This window comes from Aethalodelphis obliquidens, unplaced genomic scaffold, assembly GCF_003676395.1.
Source record: "Aethalodelphis obliquidens isolate GAN/ISIS:26980383/991018 unplaced genomic scaffold, ASM367639v1 scaffold53, whole genome shotgun sequence".
Classification (NCBI taxonomy): domain Eukaryota; kingdom Metazoa; phylum Chordata; class Mammalia; order Artiodactyla; family Delphinidae; genus Aethalodelphis; species Aethalodelphis obliquidens.
The window spans coordinates 290341-313023 of record NW_020837997.1 but is presented as its reverse complement, the minus strand read 5'-3'; the positions used below and the strand labels follow the sequence as shown (position 1 = coordinate 313023).

Sequence of the window (22683 nt, the reverse complement as noted above, 5' to 3'; positions counted from 1 at the left end):
CGGAGCACAGGCTCCGGACGCGCAGGCTCAGCGGCCATGGCTCACGGGCCCAGCCACTCCGCAGCATGTGGGATCTTCCCGGACCGGGGCATGAACCCATGTCCCCTGCATCGGCAGGCGGACTCTCAACCACTGCGCCACCAGGGAAGGCCTATATCTACTCTTTCTGAGGCCTCTGGGGACCCGAGGCTTTTAGTTTGGTCATTTGGGTGTGTCTGGCCACAGAGCAGGAGGGTGTTGTGTGAACAAGCTGTGCTCCATAAGCACTTTATTGAGAATTAGCAGCAGCCTTGGTGGTAGCTGTAAGCTCGCTGCTGCTGAGATGGGGAAGCTGAGATGGCATCTCGAGGACCTGGGTGGGAAGGCGTGATCTGAGGGTGGTGCGTGAGGCAGGGAAAAGCCTCTCCCAGTCTGCTGAGGTCCAGAGCCCTGCGTAGCCAAGGGGAGAGGGGGAGCTATCATGGGCCCTCTGCTTCTGTGGATGCCTGCTGCACTGGCCTGTGGGCTGGCTGCTGAAGCCCTGATTCTGAGGCCCTGAGGCCCCTGCTTGGCTGTGGGGGAAGGAGACTGAGAAGAGCCAAGTATCAGAAGCTTGTCCCACACCCTATGACGGGCATGGCTGCCTCGAGGGTCAGTGTGCAGAGCGTGAAGCATGGGGAGTCCGCCCAACGCACCGCTGCTGTGGTTGTGGTAGCCCATCACCGTCCACATCTCCACCTGCTGCACCTCCGCCCATTTCTCCTGCTTCCTGGTCTCCGTCTCCCAGTACTGGGCATCCATTGGCGTCATCCACGGGGCCTGGGGCTCAGCCTTGCCCACACGACTGTCAAACCGGATGAAGGGCTGGTCGTCCACGTAGCCTACAGCCAGAAACTTAGGGAGGCTTGGGCCTGGCTCTGACAGGGTCAGGTAGTAGTAGTGGAGCGAGTGTGTCCCTGTGGAAACACAGGCTGGTCTCAGGCTCACATGGACTGCCTGGGTCTGCACTGGGTGGGGGTCGGGGGAGGGTGGTCAGTGTGCTGGGTAGGGTTGGCAGTGGAAACGTTTCCAGAGAATTCGTTATCAGCAAGAACTGGGAATTTCAGTGGAAAAAATAAGGGCATCCAAAGAGTTTAAATATAGACAGAATCAGTCAAACACTGAGAACAAAGTTCATGCATTAAGGCTTATGGGTTTTCTTCCCAGAAAGTTTCTCAGCTCTTCACTCAGGGCCTACTTACTCATACTTTATACTCATCTCTAATAAGTATGATTGTCTGGTTTCCCATTTCAAATTAAAAAGATTTCTTTTTAAGAGTTGGTTGTTTGGAAGCTTAATTTATGTGGAATTATTCATTGCCCAGACATACCTGGGAAAGGTTGGCCATCATTCTTAGCTTGAATCACTGCCGCCAAGCTGGTGGCATCTTGACTCCATTCCCCACTCCCTCCTGCTCCCACAGCAGATGTTACTAGTCAATCTCTTTTCTCTTTGAGTCCAAATGCTGCCCCTCTACTATGTCTCCAAAAGCGCCAACTCATCAGTTAAACTTGGTGCTGGAGATGAAATCTACTTAGCAGCCAGTCCTGACTCAAGCTATTAAAACAAATGCTGTATCTTAAGAAACTCAGGCCACATTTCTCAGAGATATCCCTGGCTTACTCTCTTACCTAATTTTTAAAAAACTTCTTGCTCAGAAGTTTTTATCCCTCAACACTCCTGTCTCTGTTATTTTTCTCCATAGCACTACACTTCCTAGAGAATATGCACTTTGTTTGTCTTGTTAATGGTCTGTCTCTCCTCTGCCACGTCAGCTCCCTAAGGGCAGCGATTCCTGTATGGATTGTTCTGTTTCCCCAGCACCTAGATTAGCTTCTGGCACACAGTAGGTGCTCAATGGTTGAACATTCAAGTGAGAAAGGAGAAGTCAAACACATCTCCCCACTCACAGCTCTTTTTTTTTACTGCCTTCTTGCTATTTCAGGCCACACCGACCTCTGCCCAGGCCCTCTGCACCTGCTGTTTCTTCTGCCCTGGGCACTCCCCTCTCTGTTTTCTCTCAGCCAGTTTCCTCATTCCTCAGGTTGCAGTAAGGTGTCCCCTCCTCCAGGAAGTCCTCCTGATTTCAGCCTGATGTCCCTCAGAGGGGTCTCAATAGTGTCCTGTGCTCCCTGTGAAACTGTGGACTCCATGAGGGTGGGCAATACATCTGACTCTGTCATCGCTGTTTCCCCAGGGCCTAGCAGCACAGCTGGCACACAGTGAGCACTTACTTCTGGCCTTTGTTGAACTGGACAAAAAATAAGAACATGAATCGCAGTGACAATAATCACAGCTGCCATTTTGGGAATGACCACTGTGTGCACTGGTTTAACGGCTCCTCACTCACTATCTCAGTTGATCTTTACAATAAACCTAAGAGGTCAGTGTGGTTGGCCCCATTTTACAGATAAAGGAACCGAGGTCCAGGGGAGGCCACGTATAGCACTCAAAGGCATGCACTAGAAAGAGGGCAGCCCAGATTCTCTCCCCTGAGTTCGCTGCCTTTTTCTAAGCTGAGGAAAGAGGTGTTCTCTTCTCACGGCTGGAGAAACCTCCTCATGGGAGGCAAGAGGGGTCCATGTTAAGAGTGTTTGAGTGAAGGGTTAACATCGGGTCTGGGCTGGTGTGGGCCTCCTGGGAAATGCCTGGAGTCTCTCTCACGGTGCTGTTTGCTTGCACACCATTGAGTTAAGATCAGTGTGGTGTGCTCCTGTGCTGGCAGCTGTGAACAGGCACAAAGGCGTTGGGGAGAACAGAGGCTACGGTTTCTCTGTGTCAAGGTGACCCACCCACTCCTTGGCTCTGATCTGCAGCAGCTCTACCTGCCCTGGAAGTGAGGGAGGGCAAAGATCCTGTGTCTTTGGGTAGCTGCTGGCCTCCTGGGTGGTGAGGAAGCCATGCCAGCTGGGCTTCCTGTCCTGCCTCTGTCTCCACAGCTCAGGAAGCATAGTGTGGTAGGCTGAATAATGGCCCCCCCAAGATATCCCTGGAACCTTTGAATGTTACCTTATATGGTACCAGGAGTTTTGCAGATGAAATTAAGGATCTTGAGATGGAGAGATTATCCTGGATTGTCTAGGCGGGCCCTAATGTGTCCTTAGAAGAGGGAGGCGGAGGGAGAGTCCATGACGTCAGAGGAGAAGGTGATGTGAAGATGGAGAAGAGAAAGATGCAGGAAGGCACCACGTGCCAAGAAATGCAGCTCTAGAAGCTGGAAGAGGCAAGGAAACAGATTCTCCGTTACAGCCTCTTTAGGGAGCCGGCCCTGCCAACACCTTGATCTCAGCCCAGTGAAACCCATTTTGGACTTCTGACCTCCGGAACTGAAATAGAAGAAATGTGTAGCTTGTAGCCCCCAAGCTGTGGTCATCTGTTACAGCAGCTACAGGAAACAGATAGTATTCGACTGAAGCCCATTAGGTCCTGAGAGTTTGGTGGCCAGTGAGTCCCGGGACCGGGGGAGGGTAGTGGAGGGGGGAGGGAGAGAGAGAGGGAGGAGAATGCACCATCTGGGAGCAAGGACATCCTCTGAAAGCTGTGCCAAAGACTGAGGGACACAGAAGTAGAGGCCCAGGAACCCTGGTGCTCCCATCACCTAAGCAAAGAGGCCGTGAAGGGACGGATGTGCTCTTCCCCAGGTGCAGAAAATGCAGGAAAGAGCAAGCGATCCTGAGGTCAGGCCTGGTGGGAAAGGGAGCAACACACACCTGGTTGTTCTGTTAGGGCAGGTGCACGACCTTGCTTACTATGTAATGTTACTATTTATTAATGTTAGCTGCTTTAGTGGCCAGTTATTTTTGGTTAAAATGAAGGGAAGTCGATCAATATATATATATATATTTTTTAAAATTTATGAAACACTTTTAAAGCACTTAGGGGCTGGCCCTGTCCTGAGCACTTTATAAGATGTTGGCCAGGTCATCCTCATAACAACTTTATCCGGAGGGTACTATTGTACCTATCTAGGACAAATGGGGAAACTGAGCCACAGGGAGGCAAAGCCACCTGCAAAGCTCACACCAGTAGTGAAAGGCAGGAACAGACTGCGCACCCAGATTCTCCAGGTGATCCTTGGCTTGCACCCACCCTTTAGTGAACCCACTTCTGGGTGACACTGAGTGGCTGGGGACACATGAGAAGGCCCCTCCCCATGGCATCTCTCCACTCTCTGCCCTCCCAAGACACCATCCTGGCTGCAATTTAAGATGGCTCAGCTCTGCTCATCCTGGCAGCCTAGATCATATGGCCCAGCAGGGCCCACCCTGCCGCCCCACTCAGCAAGTACCTTCTGAGCACCTACCGTTTGGCTATCTCCAAGGCCCTGGGGATGCTGGGATAACCCAAAGAGCCCCAAGTGCCTGCTGTCAGGAAGCTTACATGAATGTAGGATAAGCAAGATAAAGGAGTAAAATGTATGGTAGGCTGGATAGTGATAAGTGCTGAGGGAAAAAAATAAAGCAGAGATATACAAAATATCAGGGGAGGAGTTGAAAATTTTAGATAGAATGGGCAGGGAAGCCCTTCCCAGAAAGGAAACTATTAAAGAACTCAAGGAACCAGCATGTAAAGATCTGGGAGACAGAATTCCAGGTCTGCAGAGGGGAATGTCAGTGCAAAGGTCCTGAGGCAGGAGCATGCTTGGGGTGTTCTGAGGCTGCTGCAAGAATGCAGGGGAAAAATAAAATGGTGTGATTCAGTGTAGTAGGTGTAGGGGTGAAAGAAGGGGCTGAATTCTGAATCCTTCCCAGGCTTGTCCAGATGGTGTCTGGAATGGCCTGGATATAGCCCTCTGGCCTAGCCCTCCCTGCCACGAGGGCTCTGGTTCCTGGCATCTGCTCTGCCCTGGACTGCTTCACCATGGCCTACGTCCTGGCATCTGGTACCCATCCTGAGAGTCAAGGACCTGCTTTTAGGGCAAGTTCATGATTGTGACCCCCTCAGCTGACTTCCAGGTACCGTCTCCCATGTATCCAGGGAGGCGCCTGCCATCCCTTCCTCTCTGAAAATCCCACTGCTCTCTGCTCTGCCTGCCAGATGGTCTTGAGAGCCCAGCCGGCTCTCTGCAGGGGCTCACATCCTGCCATTCCCATCTTTTCCCCAGGAGGACCGTCTCAGCTGGGACTAGACTCCCACTTGCTAACTGGGCCCAGGAGGGATCATCATGCCTTGGGCTGCCGAGTGTGGCAAAAGAAGCCGAAGGAGGCCATCTCCTGGCTTTGGAGGTGATACCACCTGCCAGGCTGGGGGGTCAGTGCCACGCACTGTGGGACCATGGCAGGAGGAAGTGGGGGACACACAGCAGGCGTCCAGGGGGATCTGCTCCTGCTGTGACATGGCCTAAGGAAGTGGCTACATGCCCATCATTGCTTCAGGGCCTGTTTGTATCATCAGCTTCCCACCCCTGACCCCCTCCACTGCCACTTCCTGGTCACTGGGCCATGTGGCCAGCCCCCAACAAGGAGCAGTCCTGCACCCGCTTTGGCCCAGCCTTTTACCTTCTCTGACTGTGGTGGAGGAGGGAGGAGGCCAGCCCCTTTCCCACTCTGCCCAGGAGACTTTTGTGCATCTGCCTCACTTCCCCCACAATCCACGTAGCACTGCCAGTTCCTAGCTGCGTGGCCTTGAGGAAGTTATTTCACAGCTCCAAGCCTTGGTGTCCTCATCTGTAAGTGGGTGCAATTAACTGACCTGCTCCAGAGTGCTAGAGCATTCGGTGAGATAATGAAAATAAGGAAGAAGTACAGGCATGGAGACCTCATCTTCTTAGTCTTAGAGCTTTCCTATTCCAAAGGGAGAGGTGGCTGTGGGAAGGAGAGAGCTGGAGTCGGGGGTGGGGAAAGATGACTGAGTGAGGGGCCAGCTCACTGGAGGTCAGGTCTCATCCCCTGGGACACCCTCCAAAGGCTCTGGCCTCTGTGTCCTCTACCCTGGCAGAGTTCCCCCACCCCAAGACAGTATACCAGATTCCAAGACTGTGCACACGGCCTCCTGCAGACTGGGGGCTCCTGGCCTCCACCATCCTACCCCTTGTTCAGCAGATAGGCACGATCTTACCTGTAGGCCATGGCTTCTTTTCCAACTTCAGGTTTGCCAGTTCTGCCATCACCACCTCTGCCCTGGCCGCCGGGCTATCGGCCACCAAGGGCAGCCCCCAGGGACTCTCTGCAAGGGAGAAACGGAAAAGGGAAGTATGAATCTCAAGGTATAAACATCCTACGCATCCTTGTGTCTGCTGGGAGAGATAGTATGGAATGACGATGAGAGGCACGTTGAAAGGGAAGAGGGATGTGGGGCCTTTGCCACAGGAGTGGCTGGAAGCTCCCCCCAGCACCCAGGCACAAAGCCAGCAGGGCTGAGGTCTGGGCCTCGGTGCCAGGCGTGGTTCCTGAGCTCTACAAGTATTGATTCGTGGTGTTTTCCCTGCATTCCTGTGAGGCAGGTCTTGATTGTTCCCACTTAGAGAGGAGGGAAACCAGGACTGGGCTTTGCTAGAGGTTCTCCATCCGGCTGCCCAACGCTGCTTTGACTATCCTGCCATTGATATGGATTTAGTGGATTTGGGGGTAAGGGAGGGCTGCACACTGGCGGGCGTTGAAAACTCCCAGGTGATTCTCATGTGCTGCCCAGGTCCTCCTGGCTCTGCCCTGCCCACCTGCTCAGCTGTGCCAGCCCTGACCTCTCTCCGCTTGCAATATTACTCATTTGACAAACATCTATTGAGCACCTACTACAAGCCAGGCACTGAGCCAGGTGGGGGTGTGTGTGGGGACAGAGAGACAGACATAGCCCCCAGGGAGCTCAGGTCTGGCAGGGAAGGGGACAATCGAGCAATTACACAAGCAGATCCACTAAGGCCAGTGGGGGCTGACAAGTGTCGGGGAGCAGAAGTACCAGGTGCCGGGGGCATCCTGGGGCAGGAGGGTGCCGAGGTCAGGGGTCTTGTAGGCTGAAACCTGGAGGAGACCTCACCAGTGTGAGTTACCTGGCAGTAGGGTGCGTGAGGAGGGAAGGAAATGTTGGGCTCGTGTGAGTCTAGTGTAGTTTCAGAACTTGCTGCATCAGCCTCGCCCGGGGAAATGCAAATTCTTGGGCCCCAGCCCTACTGAGTCAGAAGCTCTGGGGGTGGGTCCTAGCTTTCTGTAGTTCAGCAAGCCCTCTGGGTGATTCTAAGGTTTGAGAACTGCTCTAGGCAAAAGCACTAGCACATGGGAATGCCTGGAATGAAAAAGAGTGTGGTGTGTTCAGGAAAACCAAGGTCAAGGGACGACTACAAATGCAAGAGATGAGTCTGGGGAGGAAAAAAAAGGGCTAGATTGCCTCTTCGTGCCTCAGTTTCTCCTTGAGGCCAAATTGGGTCAGGTCCTATGGGCTGGAGTTCAAGGGCAAGGTCTGGGCCACAGAAAGGGTGTGGCTGTGGACAGCAGGGAGGGGACCCTGAATCCCTGGCTTGGATGAACCTGAGATGGAGTGCAGGAAGGGGGAGGCAGAGTAACAAGGGCACGCAGAGTCACATGAGGAGGAGGGTGGAAAAGGGAAGAGGGAGACCAGAAGCAGTCTCAGTGGTCATGGCCCTTGAAGTTCTATAGGACTGGCCTCTGCAGTCCCTCCCCTAGCCTGCCCTTGATGCTGCTCCTGTCTCAGTGCCCCCTGGTTGCCCAGGCCAGATACCCAAGAGTACGGCCCTTACCCTGCTCTCACCCCCACTCCCCAGGCCCTAATTCCAGCTTTGCTGTAGTAACCAGCTTTGTAATCATTTATCTCTACTTAATCTGTCTCTCACAGCTTTGATCCCAAGGGCCACGGATTAGTTCTGCCATCTCCTCTCACCGGGCCAGGACTCCCTGCCTCAGCTTCTGCCTGAGGCAGCATGGGCTCCAGAGCCAGCCTGGAACCCAAATTCTAACGAGCCGTGAGACTCTGGGAGACCCTGGGTAGCCAGTTAACCTCTCTGAGCCTCAGGGTCCCTATCTTTACCATGGGGATAATAATTGAATCCTTGTCATAGGATTCAATTCTAAGCTGCTATGAGGCTTAGAACTCCCTGCTGCATGACTCATGACATCTGCCCCTTGAAATCCACTTCTTCATTCCCTACCTCCTGCAGGGAAAGCCTGGCACCCAGGAGTGTTTGAGGGGCCTTGCTGGAGATGCCTAGCTACCTCCCTGCCATGTGCCATCTCTTTCCTACAGTTTGGTACGCACCAGGGTCACCCTCCATTCCTTCCCTCCTCCTTGGGTTGGGGACCTGTCCCCCTGGGCCAGCCTTGACCATTCCCCTCACAAGGCTACAGGCTCTATGCACACACACCCATGACCATCCCTGCCACGCAGAACTGGAATCGCCTATGCGCCCCTGTATCACCCCTGGGGGGAGCTGTAAGAAGGATCCTCAGGGGCTGTGTGAACCTGAGAACCAGGGCTGGTTACAGTCTTGGCCCAGAGACACAGTGTAACCAGTCCTGGTTTTCAGGTTCACAGCCCCACTCCCCTGGGGTCCCTGTTTCAGGGACACTGGCCAAACTCATCCCCATCCCTGGCTCCATTCTCTCCCCTGATCTCCTGCCCAGACATCCAGGGTGATTCTCCTTCAAGTGTTTCCCATGGGGAGCTGAGGGCTGAATCCTCCTGGAGATGCATCCTATTGCGTTCAGGAGCCTCAACTTGGAGGGAAAAAATAACCTCTTTATTTTCACTAACCTCTAGCTGAAGTTTGGCCTTTCTCCCATGCTGAATGGAGGTAACAGAGCTCAGCAGGATTTGCAGAACCTGTGCTTTGGTCTCTGATAGAAGCCACAGATGTTTTCGAATCACGTGACCGTTGTTGCAGACACCTGGAAATATGCTTTACCCTCACTACTTCCAAATTCTGGGAATTGTTGCTATCTAATGCATTCTTTAATGTACTAACTTAGAAGCACATATATTACATATCACAAACTTATATTTCTATTTAAATTTTTTAGTAGCTTTATAAAAACATAACTGGGTTCCTTTGGAATCCTATGTATGTCATTTTTTGTGTTAAAAACATTCTGAGACAGGGTCCAAGCACAAAAAATCTAAGAACTCCGACTCTGGATCCCAGTGCTGCCACCTAGCGCCCACTCTGGGCCCTATTTTAAATCTGTAAATTGTAAATTTTGTGTGTTCTAAGAGCCGAAATGGCTTCTTGAACGTGAAGCCCTTGGAACAGAGCCTGGAATAAAGGACATCAGCTATTATTACTGCCATGATGGTGAACACTTCCCGCCTGTGCTAATAAACTTTCGGGCATCTGTGCGGTCAGGGTGGGCGGTGCTCGGTGGTAGCGGTCGGGAATCCCGGGGGAGGTCCGGCCCAGCAGTTTTGCGCGCAGAACGGAAATGGCTAAAGGATGGAAATTCCCCGCTAGGTCAGAAAAACCCTTGTTGCTCCTTGATGCTCCACATCACCCGCCACCTCAACAAGGGGTTGCCCGGGCAACCCGAGGGAACCTCGCCAAGGAGCCAGGGAGACCTATAGCGATGGGCAGGTGCCTCGCCGAGCTAGCAGGCGGAGGCTGTGCAGGCGACGCTCAGGTTCCTGCCTCCACGGAGCTTCCCCAGGGCCTTCCTGGAGGACCCAGCCCTGGGAAGTGAGCGCGAGCGGCGTCCTCCAGAGAGGCCAAGGGACCCCCAGGAAGCTGTGGCGTCGGCTGGGTCCCCCGGGGTCCCCACCCTCCTGACCGCTCAGTCCGATCAGGGGTCTGAAATGGGAGGCGGCAAAACAGGGGCCCTGCCTAGCCCGGGGCTCAGCGACCCCTGCGATCTTGGATCAGCTCTCCGATTCACCATCCGGCCCCCTCCCCAAAACCCAGAATAGCTCCCGCGTTCTTGGTGGATCTCTCCCTAGCACCGCCACAGGCGCGAGGCTGGGGGACGATTGGGGGTCCGCCCCGGCTCCCACACCTCTCCGCCCGGTTACCTGCTGCGCCCTCCCGCACCAGTCCCGACAGCAGCAGCAGCAGCAGCAGCGGTGGTGGCAGCGGCGACTGCCGGTCCCGCGCACTCCCGGGACTCTGCGGCCGCCTGATCGGCAGCCTCACACGCTGCCCCAGGGTGCCGGTCCCGGTGGAGTCCGTCTTCAGCTGTGGGGCAGGGGCCTCGTGCCAACGCCGGCCGCCGTCCGACAGTAGGACGCGTCCCTCGCCGGGGTCCGGGCGGGAGAGCGCTCAGTGCCCCCAGGGCCGCGGCAGCTGCGACCCCGCCCTGGCTCAGGTTCAGGCTCCGGCCGGGCTCTGGCTGCGGCTCCACCGCACGCACCCTGGGGCCCGCCCTCAGGTCCTTGATGGCGCCCTCTGGTGGGCTCGGGAAAAGAAAACATGAAAAAACCCCAATTGTTTGCGGTAATTGTGAAATACAGCACATATGCTTCTTCACTGCCTCACGAAACGAGACCACGAGACCAGGCAGTGAAACTCAAGTTACAGCCATTTGGAAAGTCGGGCGGTGTCTGAGACAACTGTCATGTGATACGAAAACACCTGTGGTTTCTGTTGGGACCGAGGCAACGGTCCTGCTAACACCACTGAGCTTTGCTACCTCTACTCATCACGGGATGAATGGCTAAATTTCAGCTAGAAGTTAGTGAAAATAAAGGTTATTTTCCCCATCTGGGTTCACAGACCCCCTGAATTCTGACCAGGGATTCCCATGTTCAGGATAATAGTTTTCAGCTGGGCCTTTTCTGATATTTGAAAATTCATAGGAAGAGCTTTGGTGATCCTGATTGGGGCGAGTGAGGGGAGCAATTTACACAACAGAGGGAAAGGCCAGAAGTACAGCTTTGCGCTGTCTCGGGGCCACCACACACGTGGTGTCCTGCCAAGCCAACAGGAGAGGAGAAGCCGGATTGGAACGATCTGAGTCTAGAGCACAACGTTTGTTGCATTTTAATATTGTCAAGAGAACACAAGGAGGGGAAAGAATAGAGGAAGTTGGGCATCAGAAAAATCTAGTTAATCGAGGGATGTCCCTGGTGGCACAGTGGTGAAGAATTTGCCTGCCAATGCAGGGAACACGGGTTCGAGCCCTGGTCCAGGAAGATCCCACATGCCGCGGAGCAACTAAGCCCGTGCGCCACAACTACTGAGCCTGTGAGCCACAACTACTGAGCCCACGTGTCACAACTACTGAAGCCCGGGCACCTAGAGCCCGTGCTCTGCAACAAGACAACGCAATAAGCCCACGCACTGCAATGAAGAGTAGCCCCCGCTTGCCACAACTAGAGAAAGCCCGCACACAGCAACGAAGACCCAATGCAGCCAAAAATAAATAAATAAAAATAAATAAATTTATGAGAAAAAATTCTCACCCTTCACAACCTTTGGGTAAGTTTCATCTACCAATAAGGTCTTCACTGCTCTGGCCTGAGAGCTTTGAGGGGAGGAAGGAGGAAGGAAGATGGTAAACAGGCCTCCTTCTGTGGGGGAGTGCTGGCTACCATCACCTGAGAGCAGGAAGGAACCACAAAGTTCACTGAGCTGGAGCCCTTGCCCTCTCTCACACTTCCCCCACCTTCCAAGTTCTGCTTAGCTCACCTTCAGAGAAAGATAAGGCAAGAGAAGAAATACTAAAAGTTGTCCAGGTCCACAGTCAGGAGGGACACTGGGGCGTGTGTGGTGTGGAAGGAGAGAGGAGTTGAAGTGGATGAGGGCTCCTGGCCAGTGAGGACGTAAAGCTAAAGTGACCATGGTCCTGGCAACCTTATCCTGAGAATCCTGCCTTATGGCAGCAAACCCATGAAGAGGGTGTTAATGGAGGGGAAGAGAGAGCTACAGGGGGGGTGCGGGGTGCTGGAGCTTCCTGCCAGAGAGTCTTTCCATCCACACCTTGGACCAGGAGGAGCCACACGGGGTACCCAGCTTTGATCAAAGGTACCCAGCCTTTGATCCCTTCCAGGATGAGAGGGTGCATTCCCTGTCCCTGTCCCCGCCCCGGTTTCTGGGGGCAAACCCCGAGCAGCGAATACTTGCACCCCAGGACTTCTGCTCTGGGAACCCAGAGCACCTGGGTTTTCACACTCACCAGCACCGTCCCCTTAGAGCCCCAGATTTCTGTGAGTTGAGGACCCCCTTTACACCTGCTTGAAATGCCTCACCCGGGTAGCCTCTACTGCTGGTAAAATGACTCTTCTATACATCTGATCTTTGAAGTTCTGGAAATTCACTAACCACAGAGGTAAACTGTAATCTACCGAGAGTTTAGCAAAGAGTTTTGCTTAGAAGATGTTAAAAAAAGACAAGGAAATGAAGGAAGGCTGATTAACTGAGATGACACACATTTGAGAGTGCAGGTGCACAGCAGGTGTTCCATCATGTTTGGAGCTGTTTTTTGTTTTGTTTTGTTTGTTTATTTTTAATTGGGGTATAGTTGCTTTACAATGTTGTGTTAGCTTCTGTTGTACAACAAAGTGAATCAGCTATATGTATACATATATCCCCTCCCTGTTGGACCTCCCTCCCACCCCCCCTTACAAGTCCCAGGACAAGACCTGAGTTAAGGCTGCTCTATGCCACCTGCCTCCAGCAACAGGATGGGAAATGGAGGAGGGTCTGGGACTCACATCGGAGGAGGCAGGTTGAGAGAGGCAGCATGGAGCCCAGCTGGGTTAGCAAAATGCGCCACGTTTCTGTTCTTCCAGTCAAGGAGGCATTTTGTAAACAGAAACATCTAGTCCATAAGTGAGACAAGGGGGTGTGTTTGCACCTCCGGGGCAGGTCTTGGCAGCACCTCTCAGCTTGCTCTCCAATCCATTGAGTTCTGGTCACCCAGAGCCACAGCCTTATTTTGAAAGGAGACACAAGAGAAAGACAGTTCCTCACAGCCTCTCTTGTACACTGACACTGGCACTCAGGTAAACTCAGGTGAGTGCGTGTACACTCGAGGGGGAGGAAGATGCCCCCAGAGAGCCCCTGTGTCCTGCTACATCCATTGACGATAATGACGTCACTTTACCTGTGAACGGTGTTTCGCACCTTACTGAACACTTTCGAAATTTCATGTGGTCCTTGTACCAGTGTGGAGGTGCATGCAATTTACCCCCGTTTTCCAAGTGAAGAGATAAAGATGTAGACAGGTGCTGCTAAATGTGGAATCAAGACTCATGTGCCATGTGCACTTGCTCAACGTTAATTTCAAAATTAATTAATTTTCAGCCCTCTCTGTAGGAGGACAGCCTCTGTCCAGGAGATGGTAAAGCCCCAGGGTGGGCACTGGGATGTTCTTAGCCTAGTAGCCCCAGAAGACAGGCACGGGGTAGTGCTTCCGCCTTTGCTGAATGAGGTGTTGATACTGTGGATGCAAAGTCTCTAATCACGGGAGAAGCAGTAGGCAGCACAGCTTGGCCATCAGCTCCACTGGACACCGCTTAAACACTGATGGTCCCAAACCCTGCTGTTATACCTGGTGGGACCGTGGACACGGTGAGCTGCTGGGACGAGAGGCTGGAGGGACAGGTACCTGTCTGACCCACGGGCTTGCTCTGGTCCTTTGGGAACCTCTTCAGGAGGTAGACACACTCATGCCCCAGACCAGACTTCCTTTGCTTTTCAATGGCCATGCTGCCTCCCAGTTGCACTTGGTGTTGAGGGTGACATGATGGCAGCCATCAGTCTCCAAGTGATGTAGTCCTCCACATCAGAGCAAACTGACAAAACCCTTGGACGCTGCCATCAGCCGGGACCTTGAATCTGGCCATGAGCTGGAGAATGTGAACCCTGGAAGGCCCCAGCCTCATCAAGGGTGCTCTGGGGTGGGAGGTGGGGGGGCAGATGAGAACCCAGGGGTCACGCAGGCTGCCTCACACACTGGTTTTCTGCTCAAAGCCTGAGGACCCTTTCAGGTACCAACAAACTTATTTACAACTCAGTAATAGAGGCATGATGTAGAAAACAAACCTATGGTTACCAGGGGATAAGGGGTGGGGGAGGGATAAATTGGGAGATTGGGACTGACATATATACACTACTATATATAAAATAGATAACTAATAAAACCCTGCTGTGTAGCACAGGGAATTCCACTCAATACTCTGTAATGGCCTATATGGGAAAAGAATCTGGAAAAAAAAAAAAGAGTGGATATATGTATATGTATAACTGATTCACTTTGCTGTACGCTTGAAACTAACACAACATTGTAAATCAACTATCCTCCAATATATATTAAAAAAACAAAAATAATGATGCATATTCAAACACATTGTCACTATTAAAATTTTATTATTGAGAATATTTACTATTTGAAAAGGTTTTATGTATATTTCATATGCAAAATAAATGTTAAAGTGTAAAAAAAAAATGCCTGAGGAACTTTTCAAAACGTGCACTTTGTGCTTTTCGGGGACATTGAATGTGGATGACTGGAAGCCCTGGAAGCCCTCTGAGTCTGTTTTATGATCCTCCCCTCTACACAGTGCTTTTAGGTGAATTGCCCATTTTTCAGGGCTGCTTCCCCCACCCCAACCTTGACAGCCTATCCCTCCCCAGGGTACTGGCACTGGCCAGCCAAGCAGGGGCCGCATTGCTGCCCCCTGACCTGCTGGGTGAGGTGAGAGGCCCTGGACCTCAGGCCTGGGGTCTCTGCAGCGGGACGCCGTGCCGCCTCCTGAATCACTCACCTTGGTTGTCACTGAGGTAGCCCATCATGGCATGCAGGTAGTCCTGGAACAAGCACTGCCAGCCCAGCACCCAGGTCAGTTCTACTCCCAGGAGGCTCCCTCCTGTCTCGGAACCATGGCATCAAGGACTCCACGTTCTGATGCTCAGTGTCAGACTAGGTGACCATCCGGTCCTCCAGGCACATGAAGGCAATGTACCCAGGTATGCTGGGCTGAGCCTCTGATGCCACACGTGCAAGAACAACAGGGAGTGGAACACTGGGAAGGGCAGAGGGTCCCATCTCTAGGTCACAAGTGACCTGAGTGGTTCTGACATCACTGGTTCAAGCCCTTTGCGTGATTCCCACTTTAGAGATGAGGACACAGAGGCACAGAGAGGTTAGGACCCTGCTCATGATCACAGAGCTGGGAAGCAGTAGTGCTGGGTTAGAGGCCAGGCCATGAGGTTTCAGAGCACACAGAGGATCCCTGCAAACCTGGAGGGAAACCGCAGTGATTTTGCCACCACACTCCCACCCCTCAAGGACTCAGAAGCCCTGGGGTCCAGCCCCGGGTCGGTCCTTGCTAACTGTGTAACTTGGACACCAGTCTCTGAAATACTAAATCTCTTTTCTTTTTGAGGCAGGTGGGTGGGCAGTGACTTGGGTGAAGGGCTGGCTGGGGACCGGAAGACGTGGGTATACACAGAGCTGCACAATGGGAGATGTGTCACCAGCAGCAGAGCTGGGCTCTGGGGCTTCCCCAGGACCTAGGAGTCCTGGGGAATCACACAGGACTCCATATCTCTCTACATCTTGCTGCACCTAAAATCCGGTAAGAAGGAAAGCAGACAGGGAGGGGAACAAAAGTCACACTGGGAGGGTTTGGACAAGGGGAAGCAGAGGACAGGGGTCTATCCAGGTTCCTTCCTCTAGAGATGGCCCCTTCTCGGAGGCCACCATCTACTCTTGAACTGATTTCAGCTGCTCAATCCTCCACCTCCCAGTGTGTGCAGTGCTGTCAACCCTCAGGAGGTGACGAAATAGGGGTAGCCCGGGAAACCTAACTGAGGTGAGTTATACTTGGGAGGAGAAGCAGGGTCAGGGAATAGCCAGGCTCCTTTAGAAATGCATTCTAGGGACAGATCTGTTGCGGGAAGGGGGACCCCCTTCCAGGGCCCAAGAGTGGGCTCTTGTCTAACACTCGGAAATGAATTACCTGAGGAGACACACGTACTGACAAAGCAAAAGACTTTATTGGGAAGTGGCACCTGGGTTGTGAGCAGCAGGGTAAGGGAACCCAGGAGAGCTGCTCTGCCACGTGGCTTACAGTCTTGGGTTGTATGGTAATGGGGTTAGGTTTGGGGTTGTCTCTGGACAATCATCTTGCTTGGCCCATATTTGGTTTGACTCAGGGTCCTTCCTGGTGGCACACATCTCTCAGTCAAGATGGATTCCAGTGAGGAGGATTCTGGGAGGTCGGTAGGACACAGGGACTGGTGTCTCCTCCCTCCTTTCGGCCGCTCCCAGATTCTTCCGGTTAGTTTTCAGTGGTAGCACGGCATTCATTATCGGGACCTCTTGTTGCGAGACAACTCACGCAAGCGGTTATCACTGTTCCTGGCCAAGGAGGGAGGTTTCAGTCAACGGTTCTGTAACAGATCCATCAACACTGGGAAAGAGTCTTTTCCCCACAGGGGGTGTCCTGGAGACCTAGGAACAGGTGTTGACAGAGTGGTGGGATTTTGGAGAGAGCCCCGGAGACTAGCTACTGGCCAGAGGAGCCTGGAGCCCAGGATGGAGTAAGGGAGGCACTACTCTGGTTTACCTCTTTTCTCCACTGGGCCTTCCTGGATCCTCTGTCATGCCTTCCAGGTGGTGGTGTAAATGAGGCAGAAGCAGGAAAAGCATCACCCTCCTTGCTCGTGTTGTTAAGAGGTTGCTTCTCGCTGGTCTCTGCTTTGAGCTGTAGATGCAACAGGGGTAGCAGCTGGTGTAGGGAATGCAGCAAGTGTGTAAAGCAAGAGTTTTCTAAGAGTTAGAGCAGGCAGATTGCTAGATATGAGCAGAGAAAAGGGGGGTCATGGGCCAGGTGGCAGGAAACCATACACCTTGTGGTGACAGGGGTCCTAGAGGCAGACAAAGAAAGGTGGCAAAGGTGGGAATCTCTGGGGGTCAGAATGTAACCTTTTGCTCATTATGCCCTCATTACAGTAAAATTAGCCTTGCAGATAAGAAGTTCCCTTCATGCACTGAAACCATGACACTTCTGATCAAGACCAAATAAGAACTAAAATCCCTCCTCCACTTGGGAAGGTGGAGCTGGGATGAAAATCAGGAAGTATCAATACAATAAACCCCCTCCCCTCCTCAATGAATATTCTGCCCAAACATTTTTACACATCATAGAACCAGTTTGCCGAAGGAATTCAGGGCAGCTACTCACATGAGCCTGCCCGCTCTCCCTTCTGAGAGTGTACGATTCTTACTGAAATGCAAGTCCGTGTGCCCGACGCATGGTGAGGCCAAACAACCCCAAAACACCAGAGTTTGGAACAGAGAAAGGTTTATTACAGGGCCATGCAAGGAGATGGGTGGCTCATGCCTGAAAAACCCCAAACTCCCCGAAAGCTTTCAGCAAAGCACTCTATAGGAAAGGTGAGGGAGAGGTGTGGTTAGTTGTTGCAAGCTTCTTGGTGTCGGCTCCCTTGTTCTCTTTTTTTTTTTTTGTGGTACGCGGGCCTCTCACTGTTGTGGCCTCTCCCGCTGTGGAGCACAGGCTCCGGACGCACAGGCTCAGCGGCCATGGCTCACGGGCCCAGCTGCTCCGCGGCATGTGGGATCTTCCCGGACCGGGGCACGAAGCCGTGTCCCCTGCATCGGCAGGTGGACTCCCAACCACTGCACCACCAGGAAAGCCCAGCTCCTTTGTTCTTAAGGTCAGGTCATGGTCAGGTAAGGATGTTCCTGTAAATCTCCACCAAACAAATGTAGCTTTCTGTTCTGACAGGAAAGGGCAAGGTCCCAAGGCACAACTCTCATCCTCCGAGATCCAGGCGTGGCTAAGAGAAGGAGGTCCCTGCGGGGGCAGGGGCAGTGGTTCCCCTGCCCCAGAGAATTTGTCCAGCACCCAGTCTGGGTCTTCCCACCATCACCCAGGCCTGGCTGGAGAGGCAGATCTCAGTTGGAAGCTCCCTCAGGGCCAGGTCCCCAGACCCTGCCTGGCTGTCATCACTGAGCGAGCCAGGTGTCCAGGACCCAACTGGCCCTCAGGCTCCTCAGGCCACCCAAACAGTGCCAGGTCCCCCAGACTGTGTCCCATGCAAACTGTCACTGCCATTAGGTCACAGAGACATGGATGGAGGAGAGGTTCCCCGCCGCCTCAGGGCCTCGGCCCAGGCTGTGGACAGTCTTGGCAGGGGCCCTGGAGGCCTGCAGGACACACCCACAGCCTGTTCTCTGGGCCCTCCAGCTCACTGGGCCGGCTGGAGGCTGGGTGAGCTGGAGGGCCCTGGGGAAGAAGGTTGGGATCTGCCTCTTACCTCACTCTCCACCCGACTACCAACCACTTCCCCAGACCATTTGTTCAATGCCCCTCTAACAGTCGCTCATTGACAATTGCTCACTTGGGGGCGGAGCCCACTGCAGCGCTGACCAATGGCTGAATGGTGCTGACCAATGGCTGAGCAGGACCTCTAATTCTGCTCTAACCATCGGCCATTAATGGTCTCCCAATAACCGTTGCCTGGTAACGGAGTAGGGTGGTGGGTAACAGCATGCAGCAATGGCTGTGCACTGCAGCGCTCTATTACACCTTCACTTAATAAATCCTCACTTTGCTTTCTTGGCCTCCATGTTTTGTCTCTGAATTCTTTCTGCGATGAGACAAGAACCTACTCTCTGCTAATGCAAGTGGCACAATGTTACATACACAAACACAAGGTCGGATTTACCATCCTCTAGTTCAGCTTTATTGCTACTGGTAGAGGGGATCCTGGGGAATGTGGGTGACTGCAGTAATAACTGTAAGAGCAACTGCCTGAGATGACAGTTGTGACTGCAAGGACTATTTTACTACTTTAATACACTGTGTATGGAAATTGCTTTAGCTAATGAGGAAAGAGACTGAGACTGAAATCCTTCCCAGAGAGCTGGGCAGACCACATGCAGACCTGATCCCACTACACCAGACTATCACTGACCTACAGGTACTACTGTAGTATTAATGGACAAGATCTTAGAGGAAACTGGGCCACCCTCACTTCTCAACCCTGTGCTGAGGCCAGGCCCAGAGCCTGCCCTACTGAGTGCAGAACCCCTGGGGGCTGTGAGACAAATACAAGGCTAGCGGGGGAGGGGATCATATCATACTTCCTTAAGAGTGTTAACTGCATCCTTTGAGCAGCTGGAAGCACTGGAGGCGGAAGAATAACAACTTATTACAACTTGAAATAGAAATCACTTGTGTAGTTGCCCTAGGCCTCCCTTCCTAAAAGCTACATTTGCTTGTCAAAAGCATTTGTACTTAGAAACATTTCAAGAACACATTAAAGTAGAAAGAAGAATATAATGACCTCTCCTTACACCCATCACCCAGGTTGCATAACTACCACATTTACTTCACCCTGATGCCGAAAACTTGGCCTCTGTGCACCAGTGCTGAATCGAATCTCAGAGACAGAGTTTTGGGTGAAGTAGAAAAGAATATCTTTATTGCTTTGTCAGGCAAAGGGGGACACAGCAGGCTCGTGCCCCTCAAAACTGTGTGTCCCAACCTGGGAGGATCTGGTGAGGAGTTTTTATAGCAATGGTTCAAGGGTGGGGTTGCTGATAAGATTAACGTGTATGCAGGACCTGCACTCCTTTAATCTGATCTCAGGTAATCTCTTGACAAGCTTCTGTGGTTCTTGAGGTTATCAAACTGTGACCTTCTCTCTGGAGTGAAGAATACTTCATCAAGTAGTTAACATCTTCCATTTGGTGGGGGTTTTAGTTTGGCAGAACAGATGAAAGATATTGTTATGTATAGCCCTTGATGGGGAATGAGGACCCTGCCCCAAGGCTGCACTGTTGTTTCTGGACTGCTCCTCCCTTGTCTCAGCAAACACCCGCCCCCCAACCGGTGTTCTCTGATTAACAACTGTTTGATCCTGCCCTTTGAAACTCAGGGAAGGTCATGGAGGCTGAATGGAACCTATTTCATACAAACAAGAAATGGGGAACACAGAATGGCTTTTATGCCCAGGAGCCCCTCAGAGTCCTGCTTGGTTACAGGACCTTGTCGCATTAAACAAAATTAACAGTTATCCTTCGTATTGCTTAATGCCAGATGCATAATTTAATTTTCATAATGGATGTAAATATGTCTTTTTTATAAAAGCATTTATTTATTTATACAATTTTTTTTTTTTTTTTTGCGGTACGCGGGCCTCTCATTGTTGTGGCCTCTCCCGTTGTGGAGTACAGGCTCTGGACGTGCAGGCTCAGCGGCCATGGCTCACGGGCCCAGCCGCTCCGCGGTATGTGGGATCTTCCCGGACCGGGGCACGGACCCGTGTCCCCTGCATCGGCAGGCGGACTCTCAACCACTGCGCCACCAGGGAAGCCCTATTTATACAATTTTTAAAGGTCACACACCATTTACACTTATTACAAAATACTGGCTATATTCCGTGTTGTACAATACATCCTTGCAGCCCATCTTACACCGCGTATTTTGTATCTCCCATAAATATGTCTTTTAGAGCACGTTTTTGGAATCAGGATGTAAATAAGGCCCATTCAGACCGCTTCTGTATGTACCCCCATGCTGAAACTGAGCAGAGTCCTGTGGGGCCCTCCTGGGCACAAAAGCCTTTCCAGGTCCCCCATTTCTTATTTTCGGGGAAGGACTTAAGCATCCTAGACCTTTCCTGAGTTCCAAAGGGCAGATTCAAACAGCTACTAATCAGGGAAATAGGGAATGCTGAAACAAAGGCATTTGCCGAACAGTCAAGAAACTGTAGTATAGCGATTAAAGCAGGATCCTGGTTCCTCCTCACGGAACATACATAACAGGGCTTCCCTGCCAGCGCAGTGGTTAAGAATCTGCCTGCCAATGCAGGGGACACGGTTTTGAGCCCTGGTCTGGGAAGATCCCACATGTCACAGAGCAACTAAGCCTGTGCGCCACAACTACTGAGCCTGCGCTCTAGAGCCCGCAAGCCACAACTACTGAGCCCATGCACCACAACTACTGAAGCCTGCACGCCTAGGGCCCGTGCTCCGCAACAAGAGCAGCCACCACAATGAGAAGTCCGCGCACCGCAACGAAGGGTAACCCCCGCTTGCCACAACTAGAGAAAGCCCATGTGCAGCAACGAAGACCCAGTGCAGCCAAAAATAAATTTAAAAAAAAAGGAATATACATAACAGTATATTTGAGTCCTTCTTCAGGAACTAAGGCCCCCACCCAGTTGGAGGATGGTAACTTCAGGCTGAGCACAAGATTCCTGGAGCACCGCCCTGTTACCTCACCACCAACTAATCAGAAGAAACAACCCTGCAACCCTCATGCTGAATTTTACCTATAAAAACTTCTCCCCCCAAACCATCAGGGAGTTCAGGGTTTTTTAGAGCATGAGCCACCCATTCTCCTTGCATGGTCCTGCAATAAACCCTTCTCTGCTCCAAACTCCATGTTTCAGTTTGTTTAGCATCACTGTGCATTGGGAACATGAACTTGTGTTCAGTAACAATACTAGGGACTCCTTCTCATGGTATTTTCTTCTCATGGAAGTGAGCTCTAGAGTCTACTTTTGCTTTCTGTTTCCTAATAATCATTGTAATTGAAAGAGACTGCATTTGCTCACTATTTATCAGATGTTGTTTATAACTTGTTTATAACAGATGTTGTTTATAACATTCTTGTCCCTGGAAATGCTGAGGATAGAACTTGGGATGTTTCCCTTGTTGACTGTGTAGACTGAAAAAATACGTGCAACCTAAAAGTTGAGAGTTATGTTTTATTCGGTGGAAAGTTTTAGGACTTAAGCCCATGAGGCAGCATCTCATATCACCCTGAGAGGACTGCTCTGAGGAGGTAGTCTGAACATCAAAAGATTACTGTAAATTAAAGAAAACCAGATATCCCAAGTTAAGGAATTTAGTGCTTTTCTATGTATGGGAAGATGCAAGAGTCTGGGCTCGCTGAAATCATTCCTTTGATATGCACCTGAGCCATCTGGGGCCAGTATCCTGTGTTTTCACATGCTGAGTTTCCTCAGGGCTCACTGTGGGGAGGGGCTGCAGTCTGACGGCTGCTAGATGGCAGGTATTCTTCCCTTCCTGAGTTCCCATAGGGCTCACCAGCTCACCATCTGTAGTGGCTGCATTTGCTGATGAATGTGACATCCTTTTTTTTACTGATATGGCAGGAAATATTCTATTTCTCAGATCCTCCTCTTGGTCCAGAATTCGACCAATATTTGCGAGATATTTCGTGACCAATTTTTGTCATATGGCGCTGGGAGGCTCATCCCAGATCAGGTGAAATTTCCTGTTGATATGTCACTCCAGGTACTAAGTTTTGGATTTGACCCTATTGATAATTAAAGATTTTCTGGATCCTCTGTCTCATTAACCTATTATGATCCAGGAGATATTTCCCTTGTTGTTTCTTCCCATACCTAGAATCACACTATTACAATTTTTCTATGTTATAAATGTGATCTATTTCTTCAAGATGTTTAGCCATCATTAATTTGGCCAGGGGCCTGGTTACACATTGGGTAATGTAAGAGACAACAATCCTATAAAATAGAGAAGTCACAAGTGATACAGCTAGTAACATTAATAAAGTTACAAGTAGGGATTTAAGCCGTAGCTTCCAGAACCAAACCATCTTCCCAAAAGATCACCAAGGCTAGGAAGTGGATCATCTAAGGCAGCAATCTTATTTTTCATGTGTCATTAAATGTGTTACACTGGAGGATTCATCTGGTATGTAAACACAACGTTTAGTGTGAATTACAGTACAGGTGCCTCCTTGAGATGCTGTAAGGATAT

At 51.6% G+C, this 22683-nt stretch overlaps 1 protein-coding gene across 2 annotated transcripts in view; it reads right to left on the bottom strand.

The window, feature by feature from the left end:
• The window catches only part of LOC113608336 (H-2 class I histocompatibility antigen, Q10 alpha chain-like), a 74122-nt gene that overhangs the window by 5652 nt on the left and 45787 nt on the right, over window positions 1-22683 (bottom strand). Inside the window, exons 1-3 of one of the 2 annotated variants that reach the window (XM_027084468.1) lie at window positions 9965-10303; window positions 6077-6184; window positions 675-935 (exon numbers count right to left, since the gene is read on the bottom strand). In XM_027084468.1, coding sequence (XP_026940269.1) covers window positions 675-935; window positions 6077-6125 — 310 coding nt within the window. In that variant the 5' untranslated portion in view covers window positions 6126-6184; window positions 9965-10303. Of the gene's footprint in view, window positions 1-674; window positions 936-6076; window positions 6185-9964; window positions 10304-22683 lie in introns of those variants that run through there. The other variant, XM_027084467.1, reaches the window with a different exon arrangement.